At 36.0% G+C, this 17,700-nt stretch overlaps 2 protein-coding genes across 3 annotated transcripts in view; one reads left to right on the plus strand and one right to left on the minus strand.

Moving 5' to 3' along the window:
• col4a6 (collagen, type IV, alpha 6) overlaps positions 1-8,442 on the minus strand; it is a 75,767-nt gene extending 67,325 nt beyond the window's left edge. For both annotated transcript variants that reach the window (XM_083541299.1, XM_083541298.1), the window contains exons 1-3: positions 8,357-8,442; positions 8,083-8,189; positions 7,895-7,940 (exon numbers count right to left, since the gene is read on the minus strand). In XM_083541299.1, the coding sequence (XP_083397425.1) occupies positions 7,895-7,940; positions 8,083-8,093 (57 nt within the window). In that variant the 5' untranslated portion in view covers positions 8,094-8,189; positions 8,357-8,442. The remainder of the gene's footprint in view (positions 1-7,894; positions 7,941-8,082; positions 8,190-8,356) is intronic.
• Positions 8,443-9,835: 1,393 nt separating this feature from the next.
• The window catches only part of col4a5 (collagen, type IV, alpha 5 (Alport syndrome)), a 50,773-nt gene continuing 42,908 nt past the window's right edge, over positions 9,836-17,700 (plus strand). The window contains exon 1 of the mRNA XM_083541592.1: positions 9,836-10,106. Coding sequence (XP_083397718.1) covers positions 10,017-10,106 — 90 coding nt within the window. The 5' untranslated portion in view covers positions 9,836-10,016. The remainder of the gene's footprint in view (positions 10,107-17,700) is intronic.

Genomic DNA, 17,700 nt, shown 5'->3' on the forward strand with positions numbered 1-17,700 from the left:
ATCATCTTTGCCGAGACAAGAAGGAGGCCCAGGGCTGAAAAAAAAAAACACTTCAGAACTTCCACTGTACCTGAGGCCCATTACTAAATCTGTTTAGATTCTGGTCATAACATGAATAAGGGGAACAAAAAATAGGAGGAGCATGATGAACAAACTGATAGTGAAAAATAGAAGGTGGTCTAAGATGTCCTCTGCTCTATGAAGCAGCTGTAGATTTGTTCAGCCGATTGTCCTGCATTCGAACTTGAATGGTGCTTTTAATGATTTGAAGCAGGATTAGATATGGATTTTGGAACCCAGGCACTTTATTTCAATGATCTGCAAACCACTTATGAGAGAATTTCCTAATTGCATTGAGGGCTTTTCCAAAAAGATAACAGAACATCTGGCCATGATGCTAGTGATGACATTTTTAACCGTTGCTTTTTTGGAATTTACTGAAATGACATAATGTAGGTTAGATTACTATTATGGGGGATTTACTATGTATTACTCATTCCTTATCTCTGCACCTCTCACTGCAGGCTATGACATCATATTAATGACTTGATTTACGAATATCATAACTGTTTTTTCTCACATACCCAGAAGGGAAATGGGAAAGAGGTGAGTGAGGCATGTACAGCTATTTTGGTATTTATAGCAGAGGGCTGCTTTAAAGGTCAGAAAGCCTGAAAAGTATTCTACCTGCTGGAGAAGGAAGTACAAAGGAAGAATGAGAATGCATAAAGTATTTCTAGTGAACAAGATGGGCAAAAAGAATAGTAAAAGAATAATAAACTGTTTCTGTTTACTTAAACAAGTTAAAAATCACTTTGGTTTGTTGTCAGTCCTTATTGTAACATTTTTTTTAAATCTATCTACAAAGATTTTCACTCCCAAATTACATTGGAGATAGATTGGTCTTACCTAGCAACACTATTAACCTGCAGTATAGATGACTAACAAATGAAAAGGAAACTTTTAAGGAAATTTCTATCCTGATTTCTGGAAGGCAGCACTGACAATGAGTATGAAATAAATACACGCTATAACCTTCACGGGTCTCAAATCTTCACCCAAATATACATCTATTGGAGATTTTGCATTGACATTTTGAATAGAGCTCTGCATCACCATCACCATTACCATCTGAGGGACTAACATCTGAAAGAACTGTGCTTTACCTTCACAGATGTGTGGAATCTGTGCAATGTGCACCGATGCTGTTCTTTATGTTTTTTATTAAATTTTATTATATATGACCTATTACCTATATAACCTGTGTATACCTAGAGTTAACTATCTTTATATATTTACCCATTTTATGAGAACATTTTTCGAGTGAAATAGAGGAGGGATACACAGGTGAGGTTCGGCAAGTTTGTTAAAGATTGCAGACTAAGCTGAGGCCTGTCCCGTTACACATCTTTGAATGCCATCATGCAAATGCCATCAGGAGAATGTGTGTCTGCAGGGCATGAATGCTGCAGGGGAAAATGCCTTACTGCCTTTATTCCTCACATCTAAACAACCCTGTAGTGTAGTGAAGAGAGCACAGACCTCTGTGGTTAAATTTTATGGACTTCAGTGAAATTTTAACCACTGCTACCACTTTACTTTATTGACAAATATCAGTATAATAATAGCTTAAAAAGCTGTTATTACTGTCCTGAACTGTTTATTTACAACTTCTTATTGGTTATTATATTGGTTATATATATTATATTGGTTATTATAAGTTTTTGACATACAGCATGTTAACTTTTTTTAAAATTATTTTTTTAAAATGACATAATAGTGGAAATCAGCCTCAATGTATAATGAAGCTATTACTTTTATAGTAACTATTTAGGCATTAAAGGTGGAAGTCTCAGGGGTGCAAAGGGTATAAAATAAAATGCTCTAATGACACCAATAAATATATAATGGTGCATAGTTAACTCATCAGACTAATATTTGAATAGCTTTATGGATTGTATAATTGTGTTCATATAATTAATATGAACAATGATCATTAGGGTCTGTGAACTTTTACACTAAAAGTAACTTCTAAACAAATTTTTTTTGAGCATTAGTCTCTTTTTTCAAATTCAGATTTTAACAGCGTAAATCAGCAATGTTATAAAAAAAAATATATAATATATATATAATATAACCTACCCATTTCTTTAGTCTGTCTTTTCACAGTCACTGCACCTGAGTGCTTTTCACCTACAACTTTTTTTTATAACAACAAAAACATCTCCTGAACAGACTTGTAGATTAACACAGCGGAACTGAGAAAGGTTTCATATATATATATATATATATATATATATATATATATATATATATATATATATATATATATATATATATATATATATATATATATATATATGTGTATGTATGCACAGTATACATAGTGCAGATGTTGCAGAGAAATGAACTAAAAAGAAATTGGGGGTAAAGTGATGAATGAAATTGGGAGCAGTGAACAAGGGAATGGACAACATTAGACAAGGGCAAACAGAGGCGGTAAAGGAAGAACGGATTCAATGAAAAGATGGAATGAGAGAAAGAAATGGGCACTAATCCATGTAAGCGGTGATAGTAGAAGCTCTGTTTGACTGACGACATTTTAAAAGGGGATCTAGGCATGTACTTATAGCACTTTCATGAAAAGATAAATGTCACTGTATGTTACCCTGTGGAATGTTTTTCCAAATAAGACTTGGAAAAAACCCCAAGGCAACCGTTTCTTTCTCTGCTCTCTGCTCCAGTCCTCTGTTTGCCCTCACATGTCAACTATGGCAACTTTTGCTTCTCAGTTTGTGATGAAAACCCATTAGATTAGGTTGGACGAATAGCTCCCTCATACCAACAAGTTAAAGTTTTACATGCATGCTTCAATTATAACACCATCTGTTCTTTTCTAATCTCTGCTGTTCGAGAAGACATTTAAAAACTGGTAAAGAATTATATATCTTCTCCAATGCTATTTCTCTCTTAATTAGTTCCCAGCCTGTGTACTTTGTTTGATTTGACCGCTATTTTCTTTTGATTATTTCAACATTGAAGTAGGGGAGGACTCTCAAGCTTGAACCAGAAAAACATACAACATCTAATAACAGGTTATTAACACTCTATTCAGCATCTAAATAATTACAGATTTAGTAAATACTGTGAAAAAGAGTCCAAGAATCCAAGTGACAAAAATATAGATTTTTATATAAAATCTATATTTTATATAAAATATAGGGAATAAAAATAAAGACTAAAATAAATAAATAAAATATAGGGAATAAAAATAAAGACAGGAGAATTCTAGTCCTATGGTTATCTAAATTAATTATGCTATATAGCATATGTTATTTTCTATATATAGAAACTATATTTTAGTTTTACAGTTTACAATGTTAAATATATTTGTTAAGCCTTAACCACATTGGTACCTCAAGAGTAATTTGTACTCTTTAATTAGTAAAGTAATTACTAATTACTATAAATATAACAAGCTGCAGCACTATTAAGGGACACAATAAAGTGAAGAATTTCTGAATTATTAATGCTGGAGTAGATTTAAACTGTAAACGTCCTCAACCCCATACTACATGTTTTTTTTTTGAATAGGATATTCCGGTCTATCAGAAACATGTAAACTCTCTAGTTTTCTTAGAAGAAAAAAAGCATTGTGTAAGTTTGTGATTTTTACCTTCTTCATTAGAAGCATCACACTAAATGTAGTCTACTACAAAAAGCCCATAAAACTTTCTCTTTATACAGTTATGGCTTTATCTAGTACTGCATGTTCACTCTGCAAGGACATGGCCATTTAAGGATGAAAACCTTCACAAGAGGTCATGTTGTTTTTATGGGGTTAACAATCACCTCATTTCTAGTTATAAAAATGTCTGTCTAATGATAAAAGTAAGAATGAAAGAGATAGGGAAAAAGGAGTGGCAGACAAGAAAAAGATTAAGGATGTGCAAATCAGCCATCGTGGTGGCCTATGCTAGTTGATGAGGGAAGTAGTGAGTCAATGAAAGGTTCATTTAAAGTTATGAAAGCAGTTACATCTGCTTTTACAACCTTTAACATAAAGAGCAGACAATGACCAATCTATAACCATTTAGCCATAAAGGTGTGAGAAGTGCTGGCTGATGGCAGGAGTTTTGAATAGCCTGAAACACAACTCGAAACCTCAGGGCAGAGCTATACCTAGGAGCGGCACTAACAAATCACACTAGCTTTAGAAAGCCTTCGTTTAACCTGAGGAGTGTTCTAGGAAAGTGACACCTGCAGCAAGATTGAAAAGCTCTCAACAAGTTCTGCCAGGCAGCCCTGGAATTTTCCCTGCTCATAGGAAGGGGGAATCACCGGAGATAAGACCTGACTACCTAAACAGTCCATACACAAGTATATCTAAGCATCTTGGGTCTGAGGCAGTGACAGCTTTGGGAAAGTGTGAAATATGTTTGTGATAAGGGATGGTCAGTTTGCCCTTGTTTACTGTAAATTCTCATTTATCTCTCCTCTCCCACCACAAGTATGGCTTTCTCAGAAGAGCACTCACACACTGCACAGTTTAGTAGTATGTGTGTCATTCAGAAGAAGTCTTATTGTGGTCAGGTTTCAGATTTCCATCCCTTTTTCCAAAGATTTGTGAGATTTAAGTCTACAGTACTCACAGGTACCTAAATAGAAACAGTCTCACTACATACCCATACTGATTCTAAATGTCAGTTTTCTCACTAATACTTAGTAGTGCGTATAGTCATTAAAACAATTGTAAAGACAAGACTAAATGTTACTTTAATATAATAAAAAACATTTTCATTTTAATATAAATGATATCAGCAAAGTCCTCCCGTGGGCTCACCACCTGCAGGAGGGACCGTAAGGGACGGTGCTGTGAGGATTGGGCAGCAGTTGAAGGCGGGGGCCTGCTTAGACTGCTGCCCCCGCGACCCGAATTACGGATAAGCGGGAGAAAATTAATGAATGAATGAATATCAGCAAAGTATATTGTAATAGTCAGTATTATAAAGGACTCTGAATACATCTTGTGTAAATAATTAATTTAGACATATTAAAGTATTAAAGCCAAATCAACAAAAACAATTTCACAATGCTTTAACAAGAGACCATATACCTTAACAGATGTATGATAGTGTGTGCCTGAATGTGTGAGTGTTAGTGAGCATGTTAGATGAGATCAAGAAAAAAGATAATGTATATTATCTTATTATTTGATGTAATGCTTGGATCACACTGTATCGTTTCCTCGGTTGAAAAGCAGCTGATTTATTTATTTTTTTTTACACCATTGCTTTTTTTCAAGACGTATATGATAAGTTAATCTTAATAAATCTTCTATCATGTTCATCTTTTAAAAGTACAGACACGTGTGGACACATAGCCCTGGACTATTCTTTTAAGTCTTGAAAAAACTTGAGACATCGATCTTGCATATGTAATAAACAACACCTTAAAAAAAAAAAAAGGTGGACAGAGCATCTAACCAACATTACTGGAACTGCATGCCTAAAAAAACATTATATCCAAATGTCATGAAAGATAGTCAGTAAGGATGAGTTTGGACATACTATATGTCAAAATTTATTATTTCTTTTATGTTATAGAATTTATTGAACAATCCTATTTTATTTTGACAATGCCCATGTGCATTATGAACACAGGGTCTGCAAATGGTGGTGTAGAAGAACTTAAGCAGCTTGCACAGAGCCCTGAACACAAACCCCACTGAATACTCATGAAAATTTGTCCCACGTCAATGCCTGATGAACAATGCCTCACTCATGCTTTTATTTTAAAGCATGCTACAAAATCCCACTGTACTACAGTTTTCCATGTGGTGTTCTACTTTAATTCAATGCTCTGTACAGACTATAGAGCACAGATGAACACATACTCTTTCCTTGGCAGTTCATCACCTCAAGAACCATTAAAAACCACTAAAATTTCATGAATGATTTTTACTGTAACTGGTGCATGGAAGCGTTTCCAAATATTTAGGAGTACCTTCTACACCTGACCAATGGTTATTATTTCTTTTCTGAGTTCTGGGCTTAGTGGCCTGATGTTGTCTGATATATAATGACAATTAAGAAAACATTTTCTTGTCTAACTGTATTATTGGAGACGTTCTAGCGACTCATTATTATTACATAGCCATCTAGAGCATAATCATTTACACTTTGCCTTATACAGGGTAAGTCATATTGTGTCCAGACATCCTTAGTAAACAAAGTAAATAATGTGTATTTCAAGGATTATAGGCTATAAAATAATTACTAATAAAGATGTGAAAAAGACTACCACCACCATCATCATTATCATCATCATCATCATCATTATTGTCCCTCATGGTTGTAACAAGTGAACATTTGGAAATAAATTTGTATGAAAATTAGCGGCCTCTGGCTTTATGTGGCAGAACTGCAGGAAAGACCCTGTAAACGCATTGCTATTTTTAATTTAGTTAAAAATGATTTTGGGAAATTTTTTATTGATTCACAATTTTTTTTATTGCATTTTTTGGCAACATAATTTTCCAATTTTTTATTTATTTATTTATTTATTTATTTTTTTTTGGGGGGGGGGGATTAATTCCCATGTGATGTTAGTCTGGCATAAGCTGTGAAGGAGTCCTTTTGCATTTAAGAATTACAACCCAAAAAATAAAAAAATGAAATAAAAAAATTTAATTACTATTGATTAAGATGTAACTTTTTTTAAATCCTACAACAGACCATCTTGTACATTTGTTCTGTGCTGTCATTCAACTAAAGCTTTAATGGTAGTTTTGGACACTAAACTCTAACCCTAGACCACACATGATTTACACTGTCATATTATTACCACTCTGTCAACATCTGTATGCACAGCCCCTGTTTTGATCCAAAGAACATGTGGTTTTGTCTCACTCTTACAATCCATGTGCTGTATGTGTGTATGGATTGAATGATAATACTAAAAAACTCACAAAAAAACAACAGCTGGCTATAACATTGTGACAACCTAAAAATGATATTTGTATACATTAGTAATTGACCAAGAAATAAATCTAGCTGCAAAAGTCACCACAGAAAGAGCAAATATTGTAACAAGACATTTGTAATCTCATGTGGTTAGCTCCTATGGGTGTGAGAGTGACCCAATCCTGATAGTCTTTTACATATTCATGAGAAGAAGGTTGAATGTGATATTTGTGAATTGTTGGTGTTAATCAGAGTACTCTGTTGAAAACTTAATTATGAGGTATTAATTAAGGCAAATCGCGGTCTAAAATGTGATTCATCCACATTATATTATAACTATTGGCACTATACTTTTGTCAAGTAAAAAAAATATAATTAAAATAAATATGGAAAAGGAAGCACTTTCAACACCGACTAAAAGTTGAATGTGAATATTCTGCATGATTCAATAATGAAGTTAGTTTAATTAGTTTAATGATTATTCGCTTTGCATAATCAGGACTGCAGGCATGCAGGATTGTAAACTGTAGGCTTTAAAAGTAATGTTAATGACAACAAAAAAAAATCTGATTGACAAATATGCCCTTGAATGTGTCATCATTTCCGTTTGTCAGACCACGTGCATACTGTGATTGATCAAATCGCAGAGAAGTGCTGATACTGAATCACAGGGTATAGAAAGACCAATAATAATAAACAACCAACATACCAACCAAATGCCTTAAAAAAGCACATTTTAATTTAGAAGCAGAGATATGAGATAAAAATAAGTAACAATATTTACAGAGGAAGTTACAATGTTGTTGTTTTTTTATACTGTATTTTAAAAGCTCCTCGAGACAGGACTATGTTTGAAGATTATTATTAATAATGCAGTGTTGATGGTCTGTACGTCGCAATGATCACAATAATAATTAAAGCGTACTTACTGCGTATGTAGAGTCCAAAGACAAGACAACAGTGAAAACCCAAAACCTGCCAAAGAGAACAAACGCACGAAGGTGAATCTGTCGATCATCAGCGCTTCCTGCGCACGAGACCATCGCTACTATGTCGTCATTGTATAAAATAAACAAGTTATTATGATGCAATAAAAAAAAAAAAACAGAGCTCATACCAAAGCTTCATTGTGTGATCTATGAGAAAACTTTTAGGTGGCGGGTCTGCTCGGTCCACCGGCGAGCAGTGGCTTCAGATCTGCTCCGTGCTTGTGGTGCGGTTCATCTGCAACCAACCAACCCAAAGACACGCACACACACACACACACACACCAGAAAGTTTATACATTTACACACGGCTTAATAACTGATTACCTGCGGAACACCTCTGACGGTTGCAGGACCTACATGCACAGGGGATCTTTGTGAATTTTGAGGAAAAGTTCAACTCACCGATCTCACTGTGTGCTGAAACCCGCGGTGTCGCTGCCTGACTCAGAAAAACGCTCACCGCGCTCCGTGTGGCGCTCCGGCGTGGGGGCGGGGCTTACAGCTGTCAATCACACCCTGCACGCTTACAAAGCGGAGTAGTACTTCTGTTATCTCCTGCACACTTTTACTCCTGTCTTCTCTAATCCTTATATTACAGATAACAGCGACGATTCAAACATTACCCAAACTCTTCTTACACACCTGCAATTACAATAACAATATTTATAGGCACAATATGTCTATCTATCTATCTATCTATCTATCTATCTATCTATCTATCTATCTATCTATCTATCTATCTATCTATCTATCTATCTATCTATCTATCTATCTATCTATCTATCTATCTATCTATCTATCTATGCAGTAAATCCAAAATAAAATGCAACTAGTTTTTATCTTCATGGATAATGATGGACTAATGATACAGATGGTGATGAGAAATAATGTGAATTGTTACCAGTGCTGGAAAAAAATAGACCAGGAGTCAATAATAAACTGTGGGCAAACATAGTAACCTCATCTACACAGTTAAATACAGTTAAAGCAAGGTAGATATGAATAACACATAAAACAATTGATCCCACTTTTCCTTTCACAAAATCTACCTAATTAACTTAAATCATAGAGGAACTGAGACCACTAGTTTTAATTATATTACTATTATTATATTATTAACAATAATTAACGACACGTTTTATATAGATTCTATCTATCTAATCTATCTAATCTATCTATCTATCTATCTATCTATCTATCTATCTATCTATCTATCTATCTATCTATCTATCTATCTATCTATCTATCTATCTATCTATCTATCTATCCATCTCCTATAGTTATGGGAATCATAACTAAGGAAATGATCACTAGATTTAATTATCAATATTTATAGGTACGATATGTCTATCTATCTATCTATCTATCTATCTATCTATCTATCTATCTATCTATCTATCTATCTATCTATCTATCTATCTATCTATCTATCTAGATCCTAGTTATGGGAATCATAACTGAGGAAATGATCACTAGATTTAATTATCAATATTTATAGGTACGATATGTTTATCTATCTATCTATCTATCTATCTATCTATCTATCTATCTATCTATCTATCTATCTATCTATCTATCTATCTATCTATCTATCTATCTATCTATCTATCTATCTGTAGATCTATCTAGATCCTAGTTATGGGAATCATAACTGAGGAAATGATCACTAGTTTTAATCAACAATATATATTTTTTATTTATCTATCCATCTAAAAATCAATTTCTGGTCAAATTGTTGGATTTGAACTTTGCTGTATGAAGCAGAAGCGGCTGCAGGGAACTTTAGGAATATCTTTAGGAACTATCTGGATTAAAAGGAGGAGTAACAGGAAAGTAGTCCGGCCCCGCAGGTTAAGGCGTCAGAGAAAAAGTTGAGATCGCAGTAGGCAGAGTTCCTATGCCTGAACAGCCTGGTGACTCTAGAAGAATCCGCCTTTATAGTTTAGAGGGGAAAAAAAACACCAGCAGAATTACCGTAAGATTATCTGGGGAATATGAGAAGATCCACATGCGCTCGAGGTCGTAATTGTCGCTGTTGAGAGGGTGGATTGTTAAAAAGAAAATGAATAAAAAGTTCAAGAGTTTGCAGAACCTGGTCGCGGTGCTACTCTTCATATCTCTGTCCGTAGGGGTTAAGCAGTCCGAGTCGGCGGTGAGTAGCTTTACATTTCTCTGTATGTGTAATTACACTGACATTAATCTTATATATATATATATATATATATATAAATAAATTTATTTGCAGCGTGTTTTTTTTGCGGACGGCGCGCGAGAACAGAGCATCGACGCACGCGCGTCTGGGCTGCAGTTTATAAATAGAGGTGGTTTGGCATACTTTTGAAAAGTGTATGCATTTTGTTTTTTATTCAAATTGTAATAAATATACTATAGTGTTCAATCGCAGGAATGCTGGGAAAACTAGTAGTATCCCTCTGCTTTTGACACGGAGAAATGGATAAAAGGCGGCTCTGGAGTTGCAATGCAGCGCATCCTATTCTACAAAGATCGCTCGTGCGCGGCATGTGCAAACACGTAGAGTCTCTGTTTTACTCATTTCTGCTGAAAACCTGAAGTCCAGATCTGAGCCAAAAGATGTGCAAAATCATGACCTAATGGTGTTAGTAAAAAAGAACACTTTATAAATCAAAGTGTTTAAAATAAATAAATAAATAAATTATATTAAATAACGGTATGTTTCCTGGGGAAATGTAAATAATGAATTGACAGATAAATAAATTAATTAATGCAAAACGTTTTTGCGTTTTTTTTTTTTAACGCAAAAGTTTTAACGCAGCTTTGGATTGGTTCAGAGTTTTAAAAATGCAGCTGCATCAATTATATGTTAGTTTTGCTTTAAACGTTACTTCATTTTTAATTGGATATGATGCGCCTTGGCATGCCACGATCTGATCATAGACACACACTTCATCTTCATCATCCATCAAGCCCAGGCAACTGACCTATAAGATTAACCAAACCCACACATTTTACAAATATTTTCCTAAAAATGTTTTATTAAAAAAGAAATTTACATGATCAGGTGGTGGATCTTCTATGCATTGATGTTATTAATGATCAAATGTATATCCAGTAGTCTTTTTCTTGGCATGAGAAACATCAAGAAGACGCCATGTTTTGTGAGACGCTCCGATCACCAAAGAAACAGATCAATTGCTTTATGACTTACACGCATACACTTTTATATAGGAATTGTAATGCATTGATCTTGCCGGTAAATCGGGTTGCATATGCCGACTCTCATCACTGATGGACTGTAGGAATGTACCGGATCTTCTTTAAGCAATCCAAAGAACTCTTTCACTGATTTCCCTGGTTTCAAGGAGGAGGATTCAGGTAAGGCATTAGCAGAGGCATATAGATCTGTCTCCGCCCCCTTTACTCAACAGGTTGGTGCAGTAAAGGAAGCTTACTTACAATTGTGTGTGTAAACAATTACAGGCCTTTACACAGTGTACTGTATTGTCAGTGTATGTTTGGGTGATGCCAGTGTGTGCTACTATGAAAGCGGTGTGTGGTGCCAGGTATTCATGCAGGGAGCTACTCAAGGCTGTGTGCAGCTCAAGCAGGTCCCTCTTTTCAAAAAAGGCATGCAAGTGGAATAGGAGGTTTGAGTATGGAACTGTAAAACTGTATGTTTTGATATCACAGACAACAATCCAGACATTTAAACAGAAGGAAGGACTAGCTGTAAGCACTCCGGTTTGTCCTGTAAAGAAGGTCCAAGTCGTCATTGTAAACTACTAAACATTTTGTTGCTAAGAGTGGATTTTGTCAGTTCAGGCAAAGTATCATGTAAGCACACCCAAAGCTGCAAATAATAAGGCTCTGGTCTGTTCTATGTGGTTAGTGGATATTATTTCAGAGGGATGTTTCACAGGAAACAATGGGCTGCATGTCATGTGTCAGCTAGATCTCAACATCTCAACATTCACGGCCAGTGAGGATTACCTCTCAGTGTGGGAACTTACACCCCCCTTTTTTTGGAATGCCAATGTCTTTTAACTCAGTCCAGGGTGGAATGTGTGCTCATGATTCCACCCTACTGTCTCTGTGAGGCGATGCCATCTAGTGGACTTTCAGTTTTCCAGCAAATCACCTGGAATCTAATTTGGGCTAAATTACATGGGAAAAAGAGACTTTTTGGGGGCAAGTTTGGGTGTTGTTTAAATCAGATTTGGGCTATAGAGCTGCTGTGTGAGTAGTAAGTAAGTTTTAGCTCTTTGTTGATTGAAATCGGTGCTTGCCAGGTGAAGGTGTTCTGCTGTAATGCACATCATAAGGGTCTCCTTTGAACCTGTCACACATGAGGAAGCCTGTAACCACCTTACTTCAACAATGCTTGTGTGTGTATGTGTACGCTTGTGTGTGAGCCACATGCCATAGGCTCACATAGTATATTATATAATATAATAATATAATATTTATAATAATTATATAATTGACTTTTGTTTTGGACAGTAAATATAATTTATTTATGAAGCATATTTTTATATGAATTGTTTATATAAAACTTTCCTTTCCTTCATTCTCTGCTAATCTATTTCTTTTGGTAGACAGTGAATAAAAATATTATTTTATTATTTATGAAAATATAATCCATAGGAGGGCTTTTGCATTTTGTGATACTCAAGTTTACAAACATGTGCACTCACATGTTAAAATGCATGTACATATTTTTGTCCAATTTCTTTTAAATAGCTGTATGTGCACATGTGTGTACACGAGTGGAGTGTGCTGTTTATCTGTGTGTTTGTGTAGAGAGCAGACTGTCACGAGTAGGACTACAATAAAAAGGTACAGACCAGGAGGAATGAGTCCCCGACATCAGCTATCTCTGTTTGTAGCCAAAACAACCATTCAGGTTGAAGATATGCACCCAGACAGGGGTGATGACAAGGCCAGGGTTTGTGAGTTTGGCCTCTTTCATTTTCTAGATATATTCATCTTAAGCAACTGTTTAATCTTGGTCGGGGTCATGAGGGATCTTGGGAACACCGGACATGACGCGGTGTCACACGCTGTACAGGACACCAGTCCATTACAAGTCACCTAAAGTGCAAAATATTACAAAAAAAATTCCATCTCAACTAACAGAAGTAGGATCACACTGCTTTTTCACAGCCATCCATGCGGGGAATATCTTTCCATCTTCCAAAACACAAGTCCTGATGTCTCTCAGTGAGGCATTCACTGTGTTAAGTCGGGTTCTGCTTTTTTGAATATATATATATATATATATATATATATATATATATATATATATATATATATATATATATATATATATTTCAGCTGATTCTTGCAATGCCTTAGTTCTTTACATTGGCCTTAAGCCTAATCTCACATGGAATGTTTGTCTGCATGGTACAGTGTAGCCCATGATCATCTAAACAGTATGCACTAAGGGCCAAATTGTGAATCTTTCACTGCTTAACATTCTAATGTAAAGGCTTTCCTGGAAACACTGAGCACGAAGCAGGAATGGATAGGACGCCACTTTATCCCAGAGCGTCACACACACTTATTCGCACCTAGGGGTAATTTACAGTAGAATACACGTACCGGCATGTTTTATTTTTTTTTTTTTTCTGCAAACAAGGTGGAGTGAAACAAGAAAGCTCAGAGTATGACAGGATTGAAGCTCAGACCCTTGAGCTGTGAGGCTGCAAGGGTTATCTATTGTCCCCCTGTGCCACACTATAAAAACAACAATAATTAAAGATTTTTTATTGGTTTCCTGCCAAATCCCCCCCACTAGCCAACTCTCACTTTTTAGACAACAGTTAATAACCACTGTGGTGGCTTAAGGCTGAACACATTTCCTCTAAGGAACATAAAACCTGTCGACCACAACTTTTCCGACTTTTCAAACACACTTAGAAGAAAGCTCAACCTGTCCACATGCATGCGCTCACTATTAGCCAGAGTGATTGACAGGGGAATTGACATAAATGACTTCAGAGATGTTGATGATTAGCTTGTGTTGCCGTGATTGACAGGGAAGAAAGAGTCCTGCATATCAAAGGAATCACGCCATCTAATCCAAGCATGAATAACTTTACTCTCTTAGCGTCCCAATCATGCATGACGGGGGATATGAACATAAGTAATGTATTTTGAGATAAATAGAGACATGCTGTAAAAACAGATCCTTCATGGTTACCGTAAAAAAAAAAAGGTAGTATTGAATTGACTCTCATAACCAATGGTATTATTGTATTATCAGTACTGTGGAAGCTGTTAAGTGGTATTCAAATCTGTGTTTACTTTGTTTGATTAAGAAATCAGTGATTTTAATGGTTTAATGCAGATTCTGGGCTGAAAGAAGAAAATCTTTTACATTTTTATTTTTTTTTCATTTTTTTGACTTTCGCAGTGTGTAGAACACTTCTGCCTATGCTTCTGCCTTTTCAGTCGCAGTTTTTTCAATGTATTGATAAATTAAGCTCCCACTGATTCTACATTATAGTGAGTTCTAATCCTAACCCTAACATCCCCCCAAATTTAATAGGAAATATTGTCTCTTGTGAAACTTGTTTTTTGTGAACCTGGTCATCTGCAGTAAATGTAAATTTAAATTGGGGACTGCCGGTTTCATGGATTTTTGTACTGTAATAACTATTATACTAATATTAACTATTAGATGCTTCTTATCAAAATTTACAAACATGTGCTTTCGCTGTTTGTAGAGGGTCTAATAGCTACTAACTGGCACAATGTGTAAATTCAGTACAGTTTAATAATGTGTGTGTGTTTGTGTGTGTGATTGTGAGTTTCCTGTGGTGTGGTGTGAGAGGCCTGCAAATGCACGGTGATGTTTTATAGCCAGTTGAGTGTTTATGTAGCTAATTACTTCAGTCTTCCTCTCTCACATCACCAATAAACCCCCACCACCACCACTAACACACACACACTCACAAATGCACATTGAGATCCATTTGTTTTTCGCAAGTTTTGTTTGAATGTAAAATCATAATCCGTGGTGTGAGACTAGGAGGTTTGTTTCACCACACAAAGACTGTTTGTACTGTACACTATTAGGTGATTAATCTATGTGTGTGGAATGAGACAGAGAGACTCTCACACTATCAGACATTTAGACATTTTTCCCTGTATGACTTTGTCTTTTACCAGCACTATTTATCTCCTGATCTCAGTCTGAGAATGTTCTTGACCCACACCTATAGCATCTGGGTACAGAAGAGAGAGAGAGAGAGAGAGAGAGAGAGAGAGAGAGAGAGAGAGAGAGAGAGAGAGAGAGAGAGAGAGAGAGAGAGAGAGAGAGAGAGAGAGAGAGAGAGAGAGAGAGAGAGAGAGAGAGAGAGAGAGAGAGAGAGAGAGAGATAATGTGTTCTCTATTTCTCATTACTTATTTCTTACTAATCTCCTGCATTTGTTCCTCGAAATGTGTTGTTCAGCATCCTTCCCAGAGATTGTACACTTCTCCTTATGCCTAATGTTTTAATTTGAAGTTAAATTAACTCCTGTAAAAAGTCATACAAAAAAGACATGACGATAACAACTCAAGACAGACACTGCATAAACACTAGAAAAACACTCATGCCTGTTGCATCGATCGCAAATTTAATTTCTTTATCGATTTAACGTCATTTGTCATTTGAACTGTGTTTAAGTTGAATCCTTCAGACGAAGTTCTGTGGAGTCAGCAAACTGCCTTTTCACCCCATCTGTTAAAATAAAAATGCAAATTCTTAAATATTACGTTTTACACCTGGATTAAGATGGAAGTGTTCGATAACTGTGATATTAATAAAGATAACTTATAGCAAATTTTGGAATAAATCTACAAAACCTCGTCTAAACGCCAAATGCTAAATCAAATTGTAGCCGCGTGTGAAACACTGCATATGGCAAGCAGAAATAACTTGCTGCAGAAATACCATTTATAATGTATATCAATGTACCAATGTATATCATTATATTGTCATATTTTGTAGTTCTTTTCGACAGTCGTCTTAAAGTTTCTCTATGCAATCTCGTCCTCTTGGTCTATGCTTTTGCTGAGTTTTTTATCGCTTAAGATGTTTCACAAGGACAGCTGCACAGCTATAGAAATGCTGCCATCCATGCCTGCTGCCTCTAGGCCCCGCACATGGCCCTGGAATCATTTTAAGTGCTTCGAACAAGTCTGTTCAGGTGAGGCTCGCGGTACACAGAGCAGCAGGTCAGAGATGCAGCGTTTGCTCAACATACAGCTGGACAGGAAAGTTCACAAATACGAATGTTTGAATCAGTCACATATATAGAGAGCAGCAGTTAAGGTAAGAATGAAGTCATCAGAATAAAACAGGTCTCATTATGGGGGCACAAACTTTATATCCATTCATCCTTCATAGACAGAACGTTCTTAATATTGGTAAGTGACGGTGTACTTACTGTTTATCATAGTATGGTGCTGTGCCACAGACCAGATCAGAGGCAGCACAAAAATGTTTCATGTTATTAGTATCTTATTGATAGATGAATCCAGATTAATCACTTTATTGTTTTAATACTGCTCATGATGTAAACTTCAATGTCCTATGGATCTTGGCTTCTAGAAGCAAAATGTACATTTGTAATCATAATAATTGCAGCCAGTTACACATCTATTTACCTCTATTTACACGTCTATTTAAATGAAATGTGTTCTGATTATACACCTTTGTGGATTATAAAACATTTGTGGATGCCTGCCCACTGCCGCCATATGTAGGTTTTTGCCAAACTGTTGCCACAAAGTTGGAAACACACAGTTGTATAGAATGTCTGTAGCATATTGGCTGTAGCAATACAATTATTTCCTTCACTTAAAGTAAGTGACCCAAACATGTTTCAGCATGTCAGTGCTTCTGTGCACAAAACGAGGTCTACAAAGACAACTGGAAGGTTAATGTGGAAGAAGCTCGCTCAAAGCCCTGACCTCAACTCCCCTGAACACCTTATTTGAAATGTGCTCCAGAAATCCAGTCGAAAGCCTTCGCAGAAGATTGAAGGTTTTAAAACAGTCAAAAAGTAGACCATACTGAGTGTCTTGACGAAGCCCTGACTTCAACCCTGATGTACATCTTTGAGATGAATTGGAATGCTAATTGCACCCCCAGACCTCCTTACCTGGCTTCAGAAAACAGATCTCAGTAATGCTCTTGTGTCTACAAAACCAAAAATCTAGTCGAAAGCCTTCCCCTGAAGTTCAAAAAGCACACATGGGTTTGATGGTCATAAACCATGATAAACGTTCAGCTATATAAAGTATATATAATTGTGGAAAATGAAATCTATGGTACTAAATGTATTGACATATCATCAAATGATTCAAATGATAGAAACACTATTTAGGAATTGACAGATTTCTAATGGTGTCTTACAAGTTACACCGCCATCCCGTTGGTGCTTCCATTACGTGATCTGGCAACAGAACGGAAACATGTTCCTAGGTGGCTAGTACAATGTGGTTTTGCGATTACATCTTTAATCTGTTTTAGGACAGAGGCTGAACTGACTGCTTGTGAGAACAGCCCGTTATGACGAGACGCTCCTGTACATTCCTGATGGACATGATAGTGATGCTGTGCTGTTGTTTTTTTGCTGTATCAGACTTTTGAGAGGGATGGCATGGCCCACTAGTCTGGGTACTGTCAGACAGTACTTACATGAGCTGATCAGATTTTCAGATGTTGGGTGAGCCACAAAAAATGAGTTCCTAATAAATTTCTTAGTTGTAT

This window comes from Silurus aristotelis (genome assembly GCF_946808225.1).
Source record: "Silurus aristotelis genome assembly, chromosome: 5".
In the NCBI taxonomy this organism is placed as follows: domain Eukaryota; kingdom Metazoa; phylum Chordata; class Actinopteri; order Siluriformes; family Siluridae; genus Silurus; species Silurus aristotelis.